Below are 16,619 nucleotides of genomic sequence, written 5' to 3' on the forward strand. Positions count from 1 at the left end.
AATTCTTCTAATACTATTGACAAGATTAATTGATATAAATTTTGTTTTGAAGGAAGGACTTACATTTTGGTTATATTATTACAGTTAGTTTTATATTTCTAATATAGAGGGTAGTGTCTTGCACACGTTGTAGGTGTGCTTATATAAATATGCACACGCATATATGTGCAGATCTGTAGAAATTAGTGTGGTATGTGAAACCTTCACTGAATTCACTGGCTTCCACTACTGCTCTTCTGAGGAAATTCACATGCTTGAAGTGAAGTTTCTTTATATGTGCATAAGAAATTATAAATTCTACTATGAGAGTCTGTGCCAGGAAAGGGCTATAGAATAATTCCGCTAAGAAGTGATGCAGGTAATTATGTAAGGCACGGATGTGTTGTGAAAAGCAAAGGAAATTAATCTTTTTAATTGTCAGCCCATGTGAGGTGAGGGACTTACTTTGTTTGGCATCTTTCAAGAGTTTCCTTTTTAATTGAAAAAATGGAAACCAGTCTTATGGTACCAATCCAAGGAGGTTCTGCAATTTAAAATGCCACTATGGGACAAACAAAAAATTAACTGTGCACTGAGAAAAGGTATTCCTAGACTTTAAGTGATGTAATTGTTCCTTTTATGGTTTTTGACTACATAGAGGCCACCGTATTCCAGAATGCCTTAAAAGACAGTGCCTAGGGCACTTTTAAAGAGGAGAAATTGCAACATTTCTTAGTCAAGAAGTCAAAAAAAGGAACAAAAGCAGTCCTTCCTCTTTTGGATTCAACCACTTGTTGAGTTAGTTATGTCCTCTACATATTAACTCAGCATCATATGTAGAATAATATTAGAGAAAAATGTAATGTTAATCACTGTCATTCACTTAGTGTTGTTTTCCCTCCCGATTTCAGGAATCATTACTTCACTCTTGTTTTTGCTTTGCTTTGTCTCGCTTCTCTCATTGCACCAAACCATCCACTAGCAGAACATGCTTCTATCCACGTGTGTGGTTGTGCTCAGTGATAGTTTTTAAGCAATACAAGAGAAAGAAGACTTTAGACACCAAAGATTATGTCCAGATTCTTTTATCTTTGCCACCAAACTGTACTCCCTTGCGTGAAGCAGCATCCTGCAGGCTGGAGCCATGCTCCATTGGCTGAGGATAATGGGAAGAGAGGGCTCGAAAGCGCCACGGCCTCCCGGTTACGCAGCCTGTGACTGGGATCCATTGTCCAGCTGGTGAGGGATGTGGAGAGCATGTCCTGCGAGGAGCAGCTGAGGGACATGGGATGTTTAGCCCGGGGAAAAGGAGGCTCAGGGGTGACCTCTCTCTACAACTTTCTGGAAGGAGCTTGTAGCCAGCTGGTGGTCGGTCCTTTCTCCCAGGTAACAAGACGAGAGGACATAGTCTCAAGCTGCACTAGGGGAGGCTTAGGTTGGACATTAGGAGGAATGTCTTCACAGTAAGTGTGGTTAGACATGCAATGGAATGACCAGGGTGGTGGTGGAGTCTCCATCCTTGGAGCTGTTCTAAGACTGGATGTGGCATTTACTGCCATGGTCTAGCTGTCATGGAGGTGTTTACGAGACTCAATGATCTCATAGAGCTTTCCCCACCTAACTGATTCTATTTTATTCTGTGAATGCCGGCAAGCCTGCAGCGATGGCAGAGCTTGGAGAACTAGCTCCTCATCTTGGCCAAACAAACGCCGCTTCCATGTTTGGCTTACGGCTGAGTCAATTAATCCCCGCTGCATCCCCAGCAGTTTACACTGGAAATTGGAAGAGGCCAGTATGTTACTACAGGTAAAGCACTCCACCTGCCATGCCAGGCAGCGGCTTGGGCCGGCGAGGTGTCTGGGTGAAGGCTGCGCGGAGCCCTGGCTCCCCTGGGAGGTGTCGGCTCCGAGCCCCCTCAGCATCACGGCGAGCCCCGAGCCCCCCGCCAACATGGCGCCCCTGACCCCCGCGCTTCCTCTTCCGGCCGGGTTGCCATGGCGCTGCCCCCCGGCCCAGCCTCCCCCCGCCCGCCGGTGTGTGTTTACATCGGGCAGGAGGAGCCGGAGCCCCAGCGCCGGGGGAGACGGGCACGCAGCCGCCGGCCGCCCGCCCTCCCTCCATCCCCGCCGGGCGGTGCTCCGGGAGACGCGGCATGAAGGTGATGCTGGCGGCTGTCCCCGGGGCGGGGGGTTCGGCTGGGCCGCGGCGGCTCCCGGCGGCTGCGGGGGGCGGGGGCCGGGCCCCGGCGGTAACCGGTGGCGGGAGGTGGTGGTAGCCGTGCGCGCTCGTAACGAAGCACACAACTTCCAGAAGCTTCCAACTTGCCGGGCGATGTGGTGTCGCTTCTTGGGTCCGTCTCCCGAGAAAGGATCCCCCCTTCTCCATTAAAATCCGGATCGTTTCCTGCGGCGCTGAGACGGGAAGGGAGTAGTGTGGGAGCCGGGGAAGGCTGCCTGCGCCCTCTGCCCTTCCAGGCTGGTGTCTCCACGGAGAAATTTCCCTTCTTCCCCGGGCATCTTCCCTCATCCACAGCGTCCCGTGAGCGTTTTCCCTCCCCGACAGCCGTGGTGTTGGTGCCTTGGTGTGCGGCCGGGGCTGCTCCGGCGCTCACCTGTGCTGCTGCTCTCTCAGGCCCTTCCCTAAGCCCGGGGGAGAGCGTCGCCGTTCTCCGTAGTTTGCTGTGGAAAACTTAGGCTAGAGAATGTCTAACCTGAGCCGGCTATTGGTGTGGGTGCTGAGGCTGGCTGGACCATAGAATTAGTAACATATAACACTCAGATGCGAGGTTGTGTCTTCAGTTGTGTTGGTTAGGAGTCAGCAATGCTGTCGTATTGCGTTTTCTTAACTTTATGTTGCCATAGCTCTTTTATTTTCAGGTATCTGACTTTTGAAGGGGTTTTCTCTCATTTACTCAGTCTGAAACTTGAGGCACACCAGGCATTCCCTGTCTCCTCAGTTTGCCCAGCGATTAAACAAAAAGTGCATTCGGTAGGTTGTAAGCTCTTTGAGGCAGAAACTGTATGGGTCTGTACCAATCCCAGTGGAGAAATTTGGCTCAGGCCTTCCACCAAGCCTCTGAGTCAAGTAAGTGTGTTAGAAGTTAATCAGCTTGTGCAGGTGTTGGGTTCAGGGAAGCGCGTGTGTGGCAGTCACTGAGGTTAACAGTTGTATCTGGGCACCAGGGACTCTTAGCCATAAATTCCTGCACAGCTGGTGGATGAAAGAAAAGGGGCAGCCTCTGCATACATGCAATAAGTATGTGTAAAAAGAGCGTCTCCTTCTATGCTCTGATATATTTTGTTGTGCATTTGTACAAAGCCTGATAGTAAAAAGTGTAATTCTTTGCTTTCTCTCAGAATGTTCGTTAGTTCCATTAGCACAGGATAATAAAAGGTATGTATTGCGAATGTTATTGATAAACAGCACTATGGCTTTGGGTGATTTGTTGACTTACACTGTGAAACAAAAACCTCGGAGTGCTGTTTGAAGAGTACATCTAGCTTGAGGTCAAAACTGAAAAGATTTCCTTCAGCTTCTGTTTTATTGCATGCAGAGTAAACAGCTGCTTATTCTTGCTAAGCCCATTACTTCTGCTGAATTTCTTTTTTGCCCCACTAGAGTGGGGAAAGCTCATGGCTATTTAAGATGAGCTCATTCAAAATAGAACAAGATGTGAGTGGAATCATGTTCTGACTGCAAGGAAGATGCATGTGTTTGGGGGGGGGAAGTTGTTTGTTTGCTTTTAAGCAATCATTTTTTCATGTAAAAGCACTGTAGAGCTTTTCAGTATAAAAGGGTTCATTTTTTTTCTCTGAGTGGGTAATTACTTTCAGCGCACGTTTCTTTCCACGTGTGCCACCTTTTGCTGTAGGAGTTGCTTCAAGTTTCTTCTAGGTAATATCATTGCAGATGCATGATTTAAAGGCTTAGGCTGGGGGTGGGGATAATTACCTTTTCATTTAACAAGGGGAATGCATTGAAATGTGCGGTATCTTCACCCCTTTAAAAGGGTGAGGAAAGGAGAAGTGAAGGGAAGGAAGAGGTGTCTGTGTGGTGTGAGTTGGATCTGAATGCCTTTTATGGGCCTGCTCATGAGTAGTTCAGTGTGACTTTAAAACAAATAAGTTTAAGGTTTTGATCATTGCAGGGAAGACATCAAAACCAAGCTTTTCTAAAGTCATTGTGTCTATTTCTCCCCTAATTATTGTTATATCTTGGGAAATACATTTGAGTTTGTGTGTTTCCAGCAGCATTAGTTTTGATGTTGAGATGGTTGATGCTGGTTAGCATGTTGCTGAGAAGGCAGAGCAGTCAAAAGAAAACAGGTTTATGCTAGTGTGTATTGAAATGCTCTGCCTACTTAAGAAAGGGAAGTAAGTGGTAGCATTACAGGAGTTCTGCTGTAGAAGTGATCCTTTCAGATCTATTACAAATGCTGATTATTGCTGAGGAAACCAGAGCCTGATGTAGTTTAAGATGATCACATAAATATCTTGTTGAAAAGGTAGAGTGAAGTAAAGTAGCATGGCAAAGCAATGCTTTAAAATATGTTGTTGAGGCTGGACTCAGTTCAAGGTAGACTTTATGTGTACTTTATTTCTGTTCCCATGTGTTTTGAGCTGTGTCCATGCTGAAGGATGGTACCTCTGGGCCCTTCCAGGCTATGCAAAATACAAAATTGGTTAAAGTCCCTTTTCCTGCTTCAAAGGACAGGAATTAGAGGCAAGCAGCTCAGATTGTGTCAGGAAGTGGACCTTTTCTGTATGTAGTAATAAGTGATACCTTTTGAATATATCAGTAAAGCTTGCTTTCCTTCAAGGACAGATCATCCTGATGGCAAGGAAATACACCTTTTCAGGCTGCATTAGGAGCCTGGGTAACAAGTCTCTACTGTGGGGAGGGCAGTTCCATTTACTAGGGGCAGTGGGGACATAACCAAATCTCTGCCTATCGCAGTCAGCTGCTAATTACTGTCCCACAACATAGTATCTTTCCAGTATTAACCTCTTGTGGCTAAATGCTGGATTTCTCAAGTCTTAGGCAGCGCTGGAGAAGGTTCTTGTGCCCCTGCTAACAGAATCTCTTCATGCTGTATCTTGAATGCACGAGTGTGTTCAGGCATTAGGATAGTTCCTGATATGGTTCTGCTGTGGTGACTGCTTCTAACACTGCTGCTGTCACTGGTCTAACCTAAATCCACAATCAGAGAAATGAAAGGCATTGGGAGTGACAGGTCATATCAAAGTTCTTGTTAGTGAAAGCAAGCTCAAGGTGGGATTTCAGTTAAGTAGATGGTCTCCTCTTTATTGAAAGGACTCTTCAAAGTAGGATGAGGGCTCGTGGTGCCTTGGCATGTGCTCACAGTTAAGTTACATAATTTGGGATACGACAAGTGTCATAAATGGGGCATTTTACTTTGAGAAACGTGAAGCTATATTTAAGAGAATGTGAACTATAGTTCTCTTTTTCTGACTGCCTGTGATAGTGAGTGTTGACAGATAATTTTCAGAGATCAGAATAAGGCAAGATGTAGGAGAAGGGAATACAGGTAATCCCACCTGTGATAAGCAACAGCTGTGTTAATTATCCAATACAGCCTCGCTCCTGATGAGTAACAGCTGTATCCAATGAGGACGAGTGAGATGAAAGAGGGGATTAGGTAATAAGAGGAGAATCATCATGGAGGAGGAACCTTGAGGGGCATGAAGGAGAGAATCATGAAGCAGGCTCCTTAGAAGAGAGACTCACTGCTGTGAAGTTAGTCTGGGGCTGCAGTTAGAGCCCATTGTTGGAACCTGCAGCTGCAGTCTAGCTGGGTAAAAGCCTGCAGTTGGAATCTGCAACCTGATTCCTGCAGTCAGTTCAGCAGGAAATAACCAGCAGTCAGAGGCTGCAAGGGAAACCTACAGTAGGAGCTTGCTGCAGCCAGAGGCAGGGAATAGTTGGAGTCAGGATGGCAAAGCTGTGAAGAGGAACAAACCAGGACCCTTTTTATGTTGTATTTAGCAAGAAGTCTGTGCCTTGGCTCATTTTTACCCTCTAATAAGAGGGCTGTTGCAACAGCAAGATCTTTTGAAGATGCAGTATCAAATTTATGGAAAGCTCAAGTAAATATTTTTCTTGCCTGTATTAAAAGACAACTCTGTTCCTTAAGGATGTCATGGGTTGTATATGTAACTTTTTTTTTTTACATGTGTCCAATCCTGTTTAGCAGGCCTCTTTATAGTTGAAATGAAAAGTACTTGGGAGAGGAACAGCCTATAAAAATAAGAGACAAGAGGTATTGCTTTACATGGAGTACACAGTAATATTTTTTTTCCTAGTACATAGTCCTAAGTGTGGTCTAGGAATCAGGAGGAGTGTGAATGTAAGTGATAGAGTAAAAAGAATCACAGAGAACATATTCTGTAGATCATTTTGATTTAAATATTTGCTGGTGATTGGTCACATCTACTTTTTCTTAATTGCTGAACTGCCTTACAGACTTTATAGTGGTTTTCTTTTCTAATATTTCAGCTGAATTTCAGAGAGATGGGAAGGGGGTTACATACCTTCAAAGTCCTGGGCAAGATACATTCTTACACAGATGAAGGGACAAATAATAGAGCTCTTAATTTCTTCAAAAGAAATGTTCTGATTGAACTGAGTGAGCATCACAGAAGTGGCTTGTGCTGGTGCTAATAAATCTTACAGTCTTAATAAATCTGCAGAGCTGCTCAAGGTCTAGTGAAATTTTTGGGCTAAAAATTCATTCTAAAAACGTATTGAAGGGAGAACCTTTGCACCTCACAGATCTTCAAAAATAAAAGGCAGCAGTGGCCAAAAGCTATTGCTTCCTGAATGAATTCTTGTGTGTTACTTGTGTTCATAGTGATCAAGTGTTCTTTTTTTCCAGTGGCTGTTTGGTTGTGAGTATAGTAACTCTGGTTTGAATCTTGTATGCAACGAGTTGTGATCTTATTTACTACTCCTTGGTGTGGGTTTGGGAGAAAAAGAGGTCTCTATGGAGCCTGAAATAAAAGGGAAGTTACTGCTGGCAGTGCTTCTGGCAGTCAAGTTTTGACTGTGCAGACTAGGTGTGAAATTGAAGGGCTTAACAGTAACAAAAGATGTAGCTTTTGTTCTGTAGAGTTAGTAAATATCTGAAGTGTTACTTCTTTAAAGTGCTACAGTAATTGCATGGAATGACAAGCAACACTGATCTTGAAAAGCTCTGATGTGAGTTCAAAACTTGTTTGTAAGGAAGGAAATATTTAACTACCTAGCCATCAACAAAATCAATTTAAAAGTTGTGTGATAAATACATCATACTGCAATCTCCTAGCTAATTCCCAAATGTAGAGACTCCATTTCGACATTTCTAATGAAATAAGGACACAGGAATAAGTTCTATCCTGAATAAAATATTTTATATTTCTCCTCAATATCTAGCATCTAAAATTACTTTTGGGGATTTTTGAAACAACTTTTTAACTTTAAATGGATTTTCAGCTTTTTTTTTTTTTTCTTTTTTCATTGGATTTTTAGAAAGGAAATTAAGATTTTTGGCAAAATGACTTGTGTTTCAAACTCTTGCAGTGATGTCTCGTGACTCTTTTTGGGGAGAATGCTCATATTTTTCAAGCTGTGTATATGCTTATGTACTTTGGATTCAGGTCTTACTGTAAAAATTCTGTTATTGTAGCTGTAAAAGCCCTCAAAAATTACTTAAATTTCAGCTCATTAAAGCTAAAACAGTAGTAGTGCACTTTTAAGGAAATAAATGCATAGAAATTGAGTTATATGAAGCCATAGTTATAGAATACTGCTTAATGCATCTTTCCATGAGTTTTTTTTCTTCCCCCCTTTTTTTCCTCTTTTTTATTATCACCCTACTGAGGATAGTGAAAGGGGTATTACATTATAAGTCTCTAACATGGTTGAGAAAATCTTAATGACTTTTTTGTTTTTCAGACAAATTTCTCATGCTGTCTGCAGCTCCCTAGAGTGATACTTCCACATCTTGTTAGGAAAATGGACACTATTCTTTCTGTAGGGTGCATTATCTCATTTCGTTAGTCAGAGTAAAACTGGCATTAATCACTAGGTTGTCTGTCAAGGACCAAGCTGGAAAAGTACATTTACAGTATGTTTCCAAGCTGGAAAAGTACATTTACTAGCATAGTATGTTAGTTATTCTCTTTGGGCCCTGTCAGTACATGATCAAATGAAATGTGGTTTGCTTGGTTTGGTTTTTGAAAACCACTCTTACATTCTTTCTGTGCTAGCATTGATTTAGTAGGTAAAATCCAGATGGAAAATAAATGGTCAATCAAGGCAAAATTCAATACAATAATTAATTCAAGATCCAGAGCTATCTGATCTACCACTGAGCAGATTGTATTGGCTGTTTGTTCTACACATGGTATTATCCACCCCATATAAGACATAAACATGAAAAGTGTAAACCATCAGTTTACTGGCTTGCTGAATGGAGAATAGACTGTGGTGTCATTGGTACTCTTGAAAATTTATTTATGCCAAATAAACCCTAATTTGGATTACTGACAGTACAAAGTGGTTTTATTGCTGTAAAAATAGGATTTGACTGTTCTGCTGAGAACAGTAGAACTCAATCGTGACTTGGCATGTGCAACATTAAATCTTGCTCTCGTTGCCTCTCTCCACCAGTCCTGTCGTCAAGACAAAATTAAGTGTTAAAATTGTAGCCTCCCTAATGCGTTTGTCCAAATTCAGAAGAGAGTGAGTAATCGAAGCAACTTTTCTAGTCTTTGTTACAGCATATTTGAACAAAGTGCTACAATTTTACACTGCTGTCACCCTCGGTGTTTCTATTTCTGTACTTTCCTTTAGTGCTCCAGGGGATTTATAACTGCAACTCAAATTCCCCTTGGGCTGAAACCTGGCACAGAAGCTCTCATTATAAGTGGACTTTGTTTTGCAAAATTAAAAGCAAGGCATCCATCAAGAGGCTTTCTTAAACATAGAGGAAATAAAAAAAAAAAGCTTATGGTTGCAGATCAATTTTATTCCCTTTGCAGGAATTTTTTGACATTGGAAATCCCAAATATGTGGGTGAGCAATCAATAATGATGGCAGATTCAATAGAATGTTCCTATTGCATTTAGAAAACTTTAAATTAAAGTCTCAATTCCTTAGTGTGCTGAGAATTCCTTGCTGAAGTAGAAGCTGCGGCTGTGAACTGCCTAACAAAAGTACAGGGATAGTTTTAAACTTGTTTCCAGTGTCTGAGCATGGTTATCTGAGCAGCAGAGAATAAGGAGATGGTTGGGTGGTTGTGTGCTTCAGCTGAAGTACCTGTAGGTCCTCAGCTCCCTGGAAAAGGCTGTCTTCGTGTTGAAACTACACAGGTTGGTTGTTTAATTTTTGTTTTTCTTTAAACAGTAGCCTCCTTTTTTTTTCTGTAGGAATTGAGACATTGTGTTAAAAGCAGAAAGGGCGTTGTGAGCCACAAACAATTTTCAGATATGGAAGATGGAACAATTTAATTTGTTTAAACATGAAATACCAACAATAAGTTCTGAGAAACTTTGTAACAGTGACTGGATAGAGGAGATATCCCAAATTAAGTGTCATTAATTATGTCCTTTTAGGAAAGCCTGGTGAAGGTCAGCTTCATTATTAGGGCTCTGACAGGCCCTTTGGCATCTGCAAGCATTCAGCCCAGTCATAACAAGTATCATCTCTCATGCATTTGGAGAAAGTGAAGTTGGGGTGAAAAGGGCTGGCATTTTGTTTTGTGGTGTTAGGAACGGGTAAGATATGCTAACTGCAGGAAACTGTGTGTTTTAGTCTTGTGAATTTGAGATAAGTATTCTTTAAACCTGATACATAAATAGCCAGTGCTTTCACTGGGATACTTTAGCGTCCTGAAGCACTTAACAAACTGTCCTGTGTTTGGGGATTACTTCACTTGTTCCTTTGCACTGACCCACTGAATCTTGTCATTCTTCAGGGGTGCATCTGACCTTTATGATTAGCAGTTGACATATGTTTGAGACTGTATAAAAAAGGTGTTGGACCTGTGGTGGGGAGCTTACAAGTGAAATCACAGACGTGGAGGTGTGAAGCCTGGGCTGCCATGAATTTTCCTCTGCTTAATTGCTTTATTGGAATTGTGCCTACATGGAATACCAGGTCTGAAAGTCACTGTTAGGCAGGACAGAGGGCATGTGATTTATGCTGGCAGTTGAGGATTTGCATAGAAAGAAGAAAGTCTGACCTTCTGGGCTCTTAAGGAGAGGCTTTCGGAGGAATGAGGCCGTTCCTTACAGTGGAAGAAGTAAGATTCTAGGCTCAAGTCCAGAATGTGAATGAATGAAGAATAATGACAGAAAGGGGAAACTGGAATCAAGTGTCTAGAAGCAAGAATGGAAATATGGAAGTTTAGATCAGGAAATAAATACCATATTCACTTGAAAATGCACAGGGAAAGTAGTAGCTAAAGCTGCAGATTTTAGAATTATTTCCAAAGTGTAGTCTCAGAACTGAGATAGCAGACTGCTGCTGAATCCATGACTATGAGCTTTAGATTCCTCCAGCTTGTGTTATGAAAGAGAGAAAAGATTACTTGTAGGTCTGAGTATAATGGAGAAGAGTATTTACATGGTGTATTTCCTTCTGGTTCTGCTTATGGTAGGGGATTTAAAAAATACTTTTTGTCTTTTGTGAGCTGAGAATGGTGAGAAGGAGCAGAATTGTAAGATACGTGGTTCTTTGAAGGAAATTTGAAGTTATTTGTCCCAAACTTGTTCAATTTCATTAATAATTTTTCACAGGATTTTTTTTTTTATTTGATTGCCCTACCTCATTGTTGCCCTTTATGGACTTTGTTTTTGAGTTTTGTGTTTTATTACGCATTGGCAAAATGAATTCCTGACTCAGTGAACAGTCAATTGACAGATGTCAGTTTAAGATTATAGTTAATGTAATGCTAAGTACAAAAGTAGAGTCTGAAAGGCCTAAAAGTGGCGGTGGTGCAGGTAGGATTTTTTGGTTGCTTCAAGATGGCCTGTAGGGACTCTTTAGAAGGATGAGCCATATTGGGGCACTTGAAGTGACAGTCTCATGTTGGTATTGACTCACGAGCAAAATGAGCTGACACTGATCACTTGATGTTAGGATTGCTCCTGCACTCTGTAATTTGAGTACTTCTTACTCTGTTGAGATAGTATGGTTCTTTTTGTGATTGATCACGCTGTGATATCATGTTAGTACAAATGTGGTGATAAATGGAGCTCTTGGTTTCAGTGTCATAAACATAGCTCTGTACTTTGTGGAAAATGCTGACCCTAACTGGATAGGAACTTGTTTTCTGTCGTGCATGCATTTACTACAGCATTTGTAAAATGAACAGTCTTGAAGTATACTGGACATCTGAGCATAGAGCTAAAGTTCTGGTCAGAATTATCCTCAAAATATTGAATCCTGTGGAAGAGCATGAGGTATACTCTGAAATGCTTGTATGCAGTTTGTGACACTTGTTTAGTTCAGTACTGGCAGTCCTCTCTATCCACAATACATAGCCTTCTATGAAACACATTATAAATCTGCAACCACTAATTTGCTGCATCACAGCAGTCCATAACATTTGGGTTAAACTGGATGGTAAGGTCAGCAGTGATGCAGTGTGATCAGAACACGGGGATTGTATGTTTCTCAGGCAGTTTCTGTGAGAATTCCTATAGGATTTTTCTCTTGATATTTATTATTTGCTGAGTTTGTACAAAGCTTTTCAGCTTCCTCAAGAGTTCATTGAAACTGTTGACAGGGACAGAGTAAGCTACCTTGAAATCACACATCTATAACTTCATTTTGGAAGGGTGGGCGTTGCCTCTGCTTGCGTTTACTTGTTCAGCTTGGAGATTGTGTTAAAATATGACAGAAAAATTGCCACTAAGTCTTAATAGTGCTCATAGTCAAGTACTCATCAAGGAATTGTGTGAAGTGCTTGCTTATTGAGGGCAGGGACTGTCTTTGAAGAGCAAGGAGGTTTTTCTTAGTTATATGTTCTTAGGCTCTGTGCTATAACCTCACTTTCTGTAATGATACCTATTTAAGTTTGTGCTTCTCCAGTGGTTCTAGTGAGGAATGGAATCTCATTCCCAGTTTAAGAAGCTAGCTATACAAACCCCAAATAATTGAAAAAATATTGTACAGTAATATCTGCTGTTTCTGAACTGTTGATACATCTTCCTGCATCCTAGATGCTCCTGAGGGAGTGCCAAAGCAGAAGCAATCTGTGTATTTTCCTTCTGCCACCGCTGCAGCTCTGGGATATTATTATAGAACCTGCAAGCCAATAACTTACACAGCGATGTGCATCCCATTCCCCTACTTGTCTGTCATGGATCCTTAAGAATGAAAAGAGATGTAACTGATACCTCATTCTTGAAATGATAGTGTAAAAAGAAAGGTTGAGACAAAGCTGTTGGACTCAACCTTAGCATAGTTGCATAGTTACAAACCTTCTCAGATGATAATTTCCAGGATGACTTTTTTTTTTTTTTTTTTTTTTTTTTTTTTTTTTTTTTTTTTTTTGTGGCTGACTGCTTTAGGTAAGGTAAATGTTGATTACCAAGTTTGCAGCAGGCCCAGCGATTTGAGCTCAGCAGATATAACTAAAAAAGCAATAGGCATGCTAATACAAGAAAAAAAGCACTATTTGTAATTTTGTTAACAACATCTGTCAGTGGTTGGGCCTTAAATATTACTTCTAGATTTGCATATGAGAACACGGAATTTCATCTAGTGTTAACCATTTTACATTTTCATTAGTGAATCTCAGTACCAAACTATGTACACTTACTCACTGGCCTCTCAGTGATTAGACACCCTGAAGTCTGGTAAACTATGTTTACAAGACTACTTTTAGAAGCTCCCTGTATCATAGGTGAATGTGTATTGTGATAAGACATCAGTGAGGTAAAAACTGGAGTTTTTCTGTAAAAAAAAAATTTCTAACTTCATTTTAGGAACTAGGAAATCTCAAGATTTCATAGTTTCTTGCAAAACAATTCTTGACAAACTTTAAATTGGTGATTACTTGTCATGTCCATGCTTCAGTTTAGACTGTTTTCCTTTTTAACATTAAATTGAGAAAAAAAATGTAAATTGTTTTGTGGGGTTTGTTTGTTTGTTGGGTGGGTTGGTGTGGGGTTTTTTTTTGTTGTTGTTGTGGGTGTTTTTTTTTTTTTTTTTTTGTTTTTGTTTTTGTTTTTGTTTTTTTTTTTTTTTTTTTTGATGGGGGGAGCAATTCTCAAAACCATACAGGAAATGTATGCCAAATACAGTTAAAATATCCTGTGTTATGATTAAGTGGTTTTGAGTAGTGAAAAAGAATTCTCACAAATTATGATCATTTCTGTTAGATAAGCAGCATGTTCTGTAGAAGTAGTAGTCTTGGATTGAGCATTTTTCTTCTGTAGTATTCCAGTAGCAAGTGTTAAAAGTTTTGAATTGGAGGGAAATAGGTGATGGCAAACAGTGTCTCATCTACGGACTTCACAGTGGTCTGTAATGGGCTCTGTTTTTCTTGTAGCTGAATTTGTTAATACTAGCTTAGGTACAAGGCTGAACTTTAACTAAGATAAATCTTTGTTTTGGATTAAGTGTTGTCAGTGATAACCGCCAAACTGGAGTGCTGTGTTGCTAGTGAATAACAATCAGTAAGTAGTTCATGTATGAGGAAGAAAAAAACATAATGCCACCACTCACTTTTGATAGTGTTTTGCATCCTCTTTGTGTTTATGTAGATGACAACAACTGTATCCCAAAGGAACGCCACTTATATGTCATTGGGAGAAGCTACTGAGCAGGTTTATATTGTAGGAAACTGAGACTACTGACTGTTTGGAAGAAGGGAAAATAATGCTTTTCCATAGCCCCTGGAACTTGGATTGTCTCCTTGGGCAGCATATAGCTAGTATGTGAAGATGGCTCATACTTGTTTTAAAAAATTAAAATAATTTTGTTGTTGTAAACCAGAAAGTACAGGCAATGGATTCACATTCAAGACCCCTTCTAGTTTAGGAGTTCCATAGCTGTGGTTCACTATGTTTCCAAGGCACATATTGGTGCCTCATATGTAACATGTCTACATGGCTTATATGAAAAATAAATCTTCTGAGCTGGTATACTCCTATAGCCTCATCTTCCCTTTTTCTTTTCTCTCTGTGGCACTGATGAATGGGAAAGAAGTCTAAATTCATATATTGCCTGTGGTTGATGTAGAAACTTACTCCAACATATTGATATACAATTTATTGCTCTTACCCAGCATTGTTTACATGCTCTTAAAATCTGGATTGCATTATTTAGCTGAAGTGAGGAGATGGTTAGATCTTGATGTTGATTACTGACTCCTGGGTTTATTTTTATTTTTTTTTTAATTGGGCTGGGGCACCTTACTACTTTCTCATCTGTGCCATGTGGTAAATGCTTTATTTCTCCTTTCTGTGATAGCTACTGCAAGCCATGACTTAATGTTTGAACTATCCACTGACCGAAGCTGGGCAATGTTGATGCTGGGTGTTTTTAACTGAGGAGAAATAGGTAAATAGCTTAGGTAAAACTTGCATAGTCATGGATGGGAGAAATCTGGATTGTGACCCTGACATCATCACAGTAGACCTGTACATTTCACCTGGATGGTCTCTGCTTTCCCTGCTGTAAAACATCTGAAAAGCATGGTGGTACTTTTTTTTTTTTGCCCCCATCCCCGAGTTCAAATAGTAACATTTTGCAAGCTGTTAATGTACCAGCTGTATTTCTCTAACATTCCAGCTGTGTGTGTTAGTACACATTTTCAGATAGTTCAGACTACAAACCCAGTCATGTTTTCAAAGTGCACAAAAGCTTCATTTCCTAATGACTGCTAAATTTATTTCACTGTTCACTGTACTAACATTGCAAAGAAAATTAGGGTTTTTTTAAAAAGAGTCCTCTAGCTATGCCTCGTGTTTACTCTGCTGTTACTTAAAAAAAATGGTACGTTAGGGGGAAGATGATGGTGGGGTTTTTCCAATGATAGTTTGAAACTGAAAAGGCAACTACACTTTTATAGCTTCGCATGTCATGAAAATACTTTGTGTGTAAAGTGAGTTCAGCTGCAGATCTTTTAACTCTGCTCATGTTCTTGCAGCAGTAACATTGCAGGCTCTTACAGGATCAAGAAGGCTGGAACAGGGAAATGCAAAACCTGGGAGGGTAGTCCAGTAGTTTTTCAGAAATGCTTAGTTTGGCATATTACACTTGGAGGCACAAATGGGTGTCTTGGGCTTGTAGGGGAAAGCTCCATGGTCAATGGACCTGCATAGGTTAGAACATTGTAAACCAGTTTGCTTTGTTTTCCTTTGGAAAAAAAGTGGCATTTCACAATCTAGTCTTGATAAGACAAAGATAAGGGGGGGTGGGTTCCTGAAAATTCTAGTTGATGGTTGATCAGCTGCTAGCCTTGATAAATGCTAATTTTAATTTATTAGTGCATTATGTGTTTGGAAATAGTAATTTAGAAATTGTGCTTCACTGTTCATTTTCTCATCTTCAGTCAGCTAAGACCCTTGTAACTTTGCATGCTATCTTGAAAAGTCTTTTTTATTTTATTTTTTTTAACAACTTTCCCCTTTCTGTAGTTTGACTGCAAACAAATCTCCCAGCAGCTTTCTTTTTCATCAGCTGAAGTGAACTCCTTGTGTCTTACTGTCTGGCATATTCTCTAGTCCTGTAACCCTTTTTGTGGTTCCTGCCTGATCTTTCTGCAATTTACCTGCTTTTCCTGTTTTGTTCTGCAGGGCCCTAGCTTAGAAACACAGATGGTGGATGATGAAACTGAGACTACAAGTGAAGAATTGCCTCCTCATCTGCGGGAAGAGCCTCCCGAAGGTACAGTGCTGGCAGTCAATAGAAACTCTTTGCAATCAATTGAGGAAAATGTTCTGGCCAAGAAGTCTGATTTATCTGTCTGGCTTGAGCCTCTATCTGCCTGTTTTCTGAGAGGGATAAAGCTTTGTCAGAGCTGACAGTTTAGCCAGCCTCCTTGCCAGAGATCTACCAGCCCCTAAGCCTTCTTTTGCATTTGAAAAAAAGCTTTACCCACTGAGGTGCAGATTATAGTGCTGCATTCTCTTTAACAATATGCCTTCTGATTAAAATTGTCCTGCTTGATCATGCTGTCTTCAGGCTTAGGAATAAAATGCTTCCTCTACTGTCTTGTTTGTGATGTTTTGAGTCTTCATCAGGGGAGACTTCCTAAGTAGTCCTCTTTTCTCTCTTTACCTCTCTCTGCAGCATCCTGCTATTGAAATTGCCCCCAGCAGGGACTTGTCAAAGTTAGGTATTCAACTGATTTTGTTTCTTTTCACCGTCTCTCTTGGAGGCCAGTTTAGCCATCTGAGGAAAAGGCAATGAGATGCTGTCCGTCAGCAGGAGGCTCAAAAGTGCCAATTTTAATTAAAAACCTTGTTTGCAATGACATGCCCTGGATTTATACAGGAAACAGATTTTTTCCCACTGTGCAAAAGTCACAGGCATTGTATATACACAGCAAAATGGGTGTTGCTTTCTTTTGAACAGGAGCTACTAAGGTTGCCACAAGTGATGATACATCCTGAGCTTTGTCT

At 40.7% G+C, this 16,619-nt stretch overlaps 1 protein-coding gene across 3 annotated transcripts in view; it reads left to right on the forward strand.

Annotated features, from left to right (window-relative positions):
• Positions 1-2,007: 2,007 nt before the first annotated feature.
• LOC120754461 (transmembrane protein 263-like) overlaps positions 2,008-16,619 on the forward strand; it is a 203,779-nt gene continuing 189,167 nt past the window's right edge. The window contains exons 1-2 of one of the 3 annotated variants that reach the window (XM_040068034.1): positions 2,008-2,137; positions 15,792-15,882. In XM_040068034.1, coding sequence (XP_039923968.1) covers positions 2,132-2,137; positions 15,792-15,882 — 97 coding nt within the window. In that variant the 5' untranslated portion in view covers positions 2,008-2,131. Of the gene's footprint in view, positions 2,138-5,756; positions 6,087-15,791; positions 15,883-16,619 lie in introns of those variants that run through there. The other 2 variants (XM_040068031.1, XM_040068030.1) reach the window with 2 other exon arrangements.

Source organism: Hirundo rustica, chromosome 6, assembly GCF_015227805.2.
Source record: "Hirundo rustica isolate bHirRus1 chromosome 6, bHirRus1.pri.v3, whole genome shotgun sequence".
Lineage (NCBI taxonomy): Eukaryota > Metazoa > Chordata > Aves > Passeriformes > Hirundinidae > Hirundo > Hirundo rustica.